Raw genomic sequence first — 6,000 nt, forward strand, 5'->3', positions numbered from 1 at the left:
TCGTTCTGTTTTTACCGTGCACTGTCAAGGCAGCCGTTGTCTTCTGATCTCCACACACGCAGGTGTAAACTCCAGCATCCTTTGGGTCCACATCATGGATAAGCAGTTTCACCGTGGCACCGTCTTGTCTCATTTTGTACTTGTCACCAGCTTTGAGCAAGCTGCTCCCTTTCATCCACTCCACTCGAGCGACTTTGCTCAGCTCGCAGCACAGGGTGGCTGTGCCGCCTTCCGTGGCTTCCACGTTCTTCAGCTCCTCTTTGATGAGCGCAGGCAGGGCTGAGGGGACGTAACAGAGAGGGCGTTACAACGGACCACTGAGTGCAAACACCAGGAGACAGGGAAGAGGAAAGGCTATGGGTAAGGGAAAAGGTGGGAAAGTGCAGGCTTAATGGCCCATCTCACTCTACATAACAAGTACTTATCAGCTTAGCGTCCTAACACAGATATGCCTCGAGGCTTATGGTGCTGTTTTTCCCCTAAAACCAAAACCATATGTATGTGGTAACTATTTCACATAGTGTTGTTATATGTCTATGATGTGTTTTATAAAATATAGTTCATATATTTATCTGGTCATGGCAATTATTTTATACGCATAAGATAATTTTATAGAAAATAATTGCCGTGACCAGATACACACATAGCACATATTTTATAAAACATAATAGCATATAATATAGAATAACACACACACATACATATACAAATACATATACATATATCAGTATATGTATATGTGTTATTATATATGTGTATATATATGTATATATGTATGTATATAGTGTTTTACATATATATAGTGTGTGTGTGTGTACAGTCATATATATTGCAGTATATATATTGCATTGTATATATACTACAGTCATGGTAATCATATGTGTGTGTGTGTGTATATACACACAAATATATATAGACACACACACATACATATATATATATATATATATATGTATGTATGTATGTATGCATGTATGTATATGTATATATATGTGTGTATATACACACACACGCACACACGTATTTATAATTACCATGTCTGCAACATACAATAAAGTGAGAAAAGAAAGCATCCATCAATGACAAATGACACCAGGGCAGATCTAGAAATCCGCGGGAGGAACCTGAAAAGGAACAACTCTGTTCGAAAGTTGCCGTTACCGTGCACTGCTAAGGCAGCGGTGGTCTGCTGGTCTCCGCACACGCAGGTATAATCACCAGCATCGCTGTCATCCACCTGGTGGATCACCAGCTCTGCCGTGGTGTCCTTCTGCCTCATTTTGTATTTGTCACTTGGTTTGAGGACCCGGTGCCCCTTCTTCCACTCCACAGGAGAAGCCTTGCTCAGCTCACAGCGCAGAGTGACCACTTCACCTTCTGTGGCTTCTTTGCGTTTTAATTCTTCTTTGAAAAAAGCCGGCAGGGCTGAGAAACAGAGAAGGAGCAAACGTTCTCATACAGCCTGCCATGACAAACCACAGGTGAAATGAGTCTGAGGGTCACAAGCTTCTGTCCATCATGTGTAAAGAGTCATCTTATTACCATGAAACTGGCCGTCGCAGGGCTAGAAAGGGAAAATCCCGCAGATTGGGATGAGTCTGGAAGGCAGACACTCCTGTAAGTAAGGCGGTGACAGGTAGGTAGGAAACCTGAATTCATTCCTTAGTTCTGTTGATGGACTTTGTGACCGTCAGCCGCTTCCGTCCCATCCCAGTGTACAAAGGGCATGGTTACCATACTCCTGCACCGGGCAGGAAGACAGCGTGGCTGCAATTTATCAGTGACTACGAGGCACTCGGATATTACAGCAACGAGGGCCCATAGCTATACAAATAGGAAGGACTTCAAGCGTAAAGAAGTATAGCCATGCATTAACAAGAGAGAAAATAGGGGGAACCTAGGGGATGTCGGTGTAATCACAGCACACAGGGATCCACTGAGATGGAGATCAGGCAGTAGGAAGGACAATGCATTACCAGGGGGACTGATTATGGTGGGAACGTGATAGGAATTAGGGGGACGTCAGTATTGAGGCGTCCAGAGGGGATGGTAGAACAAGCACACATCTAAACGTAGCATTTTTTTTTACCGTGCACGGTCAAAGCGGCCGTTGTCTTCTTGTCTCCGCATACACAAGTATAATCGCCAGAGTCCTTCACCTCTAAATCATGGATCACTAGTTCGGCAGTGGCGCCTTCCTGCCTCATGGTATATTTGTCACCTGGTTTGAGCACCTTGTGTTTCTTTTTCCACTCCACTGCAGCAGCCTTGGTGAGCTCGCAGTGCAAGGTGGCTGTGCCCCCTTCCGTGGCTTCCTCCTTCTTCATTTCCACTTTGAAATGTGCAGGTAGGGCTAAGGGGTGCAGAAGGAACAGAGGGCATGAACATGGCAGCAACCTGGCCCAGAGGATGAGCATGCTACCTGGTTGCGGTTCATGAACCGCAAAGAGTGAGCAAACCGCATTCAAGGTGCAACCCCTCAGGGTGAGAACCACACAGCAATGTTCAGGGAGGATTTGGGGAGAGACATAAGACGGGTCTCTCTCTCTTTTAACACGGTCCACAGTGACACAACTAGAGAGACAACCTGGCCATTCAGCTCCTGCAAAATGGTCTTCAAGACAATGAGTTTCTTTTAACACGGTGTTTGTACAGCACCTTGCACAATGGGGAACCAAAGCCTGATTGCAGTTCCTCTATGTTACTGAAATACAGATAATTCATAAAAATAAGCCCACAAGTGAAATACTGCCTGGGACATTAATGTCATTCCTGTAGAGGACTTTTCCTTGACCCGTGTGTTCGTGTGCTATTGAGCAACCTTTCATTATTTCCCAAAGAAAATGTAATCCTCTGTTCAAAACTGAAATGGGGATATGTACCTTCTATCACAAAACTGTTTTTTTATCCCAATAGCCCTCTTTTTGGACTATAATATCATTATCCCATAGCTCCTGGTAAAATTAACGTTTCCTTTTTAATATCTACTGCCGAACAAGAAAAATTGGAAGCTTTATGGTTGAAATGGAGCTGTATTTTCCAATCCTCAGTGTAAGTTTCTGCTGTGAGGGCTGCCCAGCATGTGGCCTTATTCAGTGCATTTGGTTCCTCATTTCTATATCCACCAAAATTGTGCTTGAATCATCCACAGTGTTGAAGAAACTACGGAATAGAGATTATAATTCCTTATTTATACAGGTAGAGTAAATGACGGCAAGCTGAACTTGAGGCAAAAACTCAGCTGATGACACGGTCATGTTTCAAGAAACAGAAGGAAGAACATGATACCATTAACTGGGGAGATATGCTTTACCATTCACGGTCAAGGCAGCTCTGGTTTGCTGATCTCCATACATGCACGTATAGTTTCCGGCATCTGTCGGATCCAAATCATGAATCACCAGCTCGGCCACTGCGCCATCCTGTGTGATGGTGAACTTTTCATTGGACCTGAGCACTTGGTCTCCCTTCTTCCACTCCACTGGAGCAGCAGGCTTGCTCAGCTCACAGCGCAGAGTGGCCGCCCCATTTTCGGTGGCTTCCAAGTTCTTCAATTCCTTCTTGAAACGCAGAGGGAGGGCTGAAGGTCACGGGATGGAGAGAGAGGGCTTTAAAATTCAGCTGGGTGGTAGCACGAGAACAGAGGGCTAATCTTATTCTCTGTGAACCCAGGTTACATGACACGGGATCTGAGATGCAAACAAAAGCTACGTCAGGGGTCCCAAGTGGGGTGGGAGTTGCTATTTTCCCAATGCACCAAGTACAGCAATACTTGGTTAGTCTCAGTGCCAGACTAACGATGGTTTGAAAGGTTAGGACTGAGAGGCATTTCCAGACATATACCAACTAGAAAAACCTATGCTGAACTTTCCAAAAAGATGGCCTGCTGCTGTAGCTTGTGCTGTGATTATGCCAGCACTTAACATGTACCCAGTATATTATATGGCATTGCAAGTTAAGATGTATGGCTTGCTTCCCTTTCTTGCCTCCCTTCCTCAGGCTATCATCATAAGCACACAAGTCGTGCTAGATCGTGTTTTCGACCCTCTACAAGAAAAATAAACAGCATCTCAGCAGTACGATCAAAGCAATGAAGCGGGGAGAGTACTCAAGCTGGTCTATGCACCTTCAGCAATGACTTAATGATTTGCTTCCAATTTTTATCCACGTTATGAAAATGGAGCAAAGAGAACGGCACGGTGTTATCATTTCAATCCCGCATTATGATATTTCAGGGATATAAATTGACAGCTGCCATAGAAATATATTCTAACAGATGATATCAAGAGCATCTACTTGCAACCACGGATGAGCCCATAGGAAATCCCTATTACCATGAACTGTCAAGGATGCAGTGGTCTTCTGGTTTCCACATATGCACGTATAATCTCCAGAATCGTGTTCCTCCAGGTCGTGGATCGTCAGCTCAGCCGTGACATCCTTTTGTCTCATCTTATATTTGTCGTTAGACTTGAGCGCCTTTTGATCCTTCATCCACTCTACGGGAGTGGCTTTGCTGAGCTCACAGCGCAGAGTTGCTGTCCCGCTTTCTGTGGCTTCCTCGTTTCTGAGCTCTTTTGTGAACAGCGCGGGCAGAGCTGGGGGTTGCAACACGGACAGAGAAAACATCAAAACCCACAGACCCCAGATTTCGGGACACAGTAATGTAGAACGGAAAGGGCTGTCCCTCCCTCTGTGACTGCCCAGGCCAATATAATCCCTTCCATTAACCGAGCAAGCCCCTTCTTGAAACCTGTTGGGTTTTTTGTCCCCTCTACTCTTACTGAGAGGTTGTCCCAGGATCTTGCTTCTATGCTGGCCAATTCTAATTCTCAGCCTAAACCCATGCATGGACAGTTTTCCCCATTTGCTCTTTTGCCAGTATAGTCTTTTAGATGAAATAGCTTTTCTCCCTCCATTATAATTCCCCTCCTGCTGTATTTATAAAGAGGGATCATGTCTCCTTTCGATATCATCAAAAGTATGTTGTATCGGGACTGCACAAATTTGGCCTTGAGAGGCATGACTGGCCCCCTTCACTGCAAGAAGGTAGCAAGAAAGTCATCCCTATGCTTCATTAATTCAGATGATAAAGAAAGGAAATGAGCATAGGTGAAAAAAAAAATCGAAGGGGGATTTCTGATGGGCGGGAAGGTCTCTGAAATAATGCGGTCGTAACGTGGTGGTTTTGATTACCGTGGACTGTCAAGACAGCAGAGGTCTTCTGGTCTCCACACGCACAGGTATAATCTCCCGTATCCTCCACATGTAGATCACGGATGGTCAGTTCTGCCACGGCACCTTCCTGTCTCGGTCGATACTTGTCACTTGGTTTGAGTGTTTTGTGCCCTTTTTTCCACTCCACTGGGACAGCAGCTTTGCTCAGCTCACAGTGAAGAGTGGCTGTTGCACCTTCTGTGGCCTCCCTGTTTTTTAATCCTTCTTTGAAAAATGCAGGCAGGGCTGAGGGACACCAAGATGGACAGCATGATTTAATAATCCAAAAAAATCAAAACTAACTGTTGTCTTCATCTCCTCTGGGGGCTCCTACTGAGTTCTCAGTAAAGGGGCATCGACTTTCATTCGACCGTCTAAATGCTCCACTGAAAACCAGAGAACTGCATAACCCAGCAAGAACGCAGAACGACATAGAAAAGAAAGGTCATCGAGCTGAGTGGAAAACCAACATTTTTCCTTGGAAATTTCAAATGAAAAAAAAAGATCTTCATTTGAAATGTTTTCATTTGACAAATTGGGGTTTTCCCCTGGGAATCTGCACACCCACGTGAAGGTCAAATGTGTTGCAATCTGACATTTCTAGACAAAATGAAGCAACAGTCTACATCTAAATGAAGCAAAAAGTTCCACTTTGAAATGCCAATTTGAAATGAATGTTTTTTTTCCCCCAAGCCATCCTACAAGGAAACAAAAAACATTCTCAGTTGAATTCACATTTTTTCTATTAAAAAAAAAATGTTGGTTTCAATAAAACCACATTTT

General features: G+C 44.3%; 1 protein-coding gene across 21 annotated transcripts in view; it reads right to left on the reverse strand.

Moving 5' to 3' along the window:
* Positions 1 to 6,000, reverse strand: part of OBSCN (obscurin, cytoskeletal calmodulin and titin-interacting RhoGEF) — a 203,694-nt gene that overhangs the window by 87,296 nt on the left and 110,398 nt on the right. For 20 of the 21 annotated variants that reach the window (XM_025211618.1, XM_025211620.1, XM_025211617.1 and 17 more), the window contains 6 exons: positions 5,197 to 5,463; positions 4,335 to 4,598; positions 3,314 to 3,580; positions 2,090 to 2,353; positions 1,162 to 1,425; positions 16 to 279 (listed from right to left, as the gene is read on the reverse strand). In XM_025211618.1, the coding sequence (XP_025067403.1) occupies positions 16 to 279; positions 1,162 to 1,425; positions 2,090 to 2,353; positions 3,314 to 3,580; positions 4,335 to 4,598; positions 5,197 to 5,463 (1,590 nt within the window). The remainder of the gene's footprint in view (positions 1 to 15; positions 280 to 1,161; positions 1,426 to 2,089; positions 2,354 to 3,313; positions 3,581 to 4,334; positions 4,599 to 5,196; positions 5,464 to 6,000) is intronic. The other variant, XM_025211633.1, reaches the window with a different exon arrangement.

Source organism: Alligator sinensis, unplaced genomic scaffold (assembly GCF_000455745.1).
Source record: "Alligator sinensis unplaced genomic scaffold, ASM45574v1 scaffold1398_1, whole genome shotgun sequence".
Classification (NCBI taxonomy): domain Eukaryota; kingdom Metazoa; phylum Chordata; order Crocodylia; family Alligatoridae; genus Alligator; species Alligator sinensis.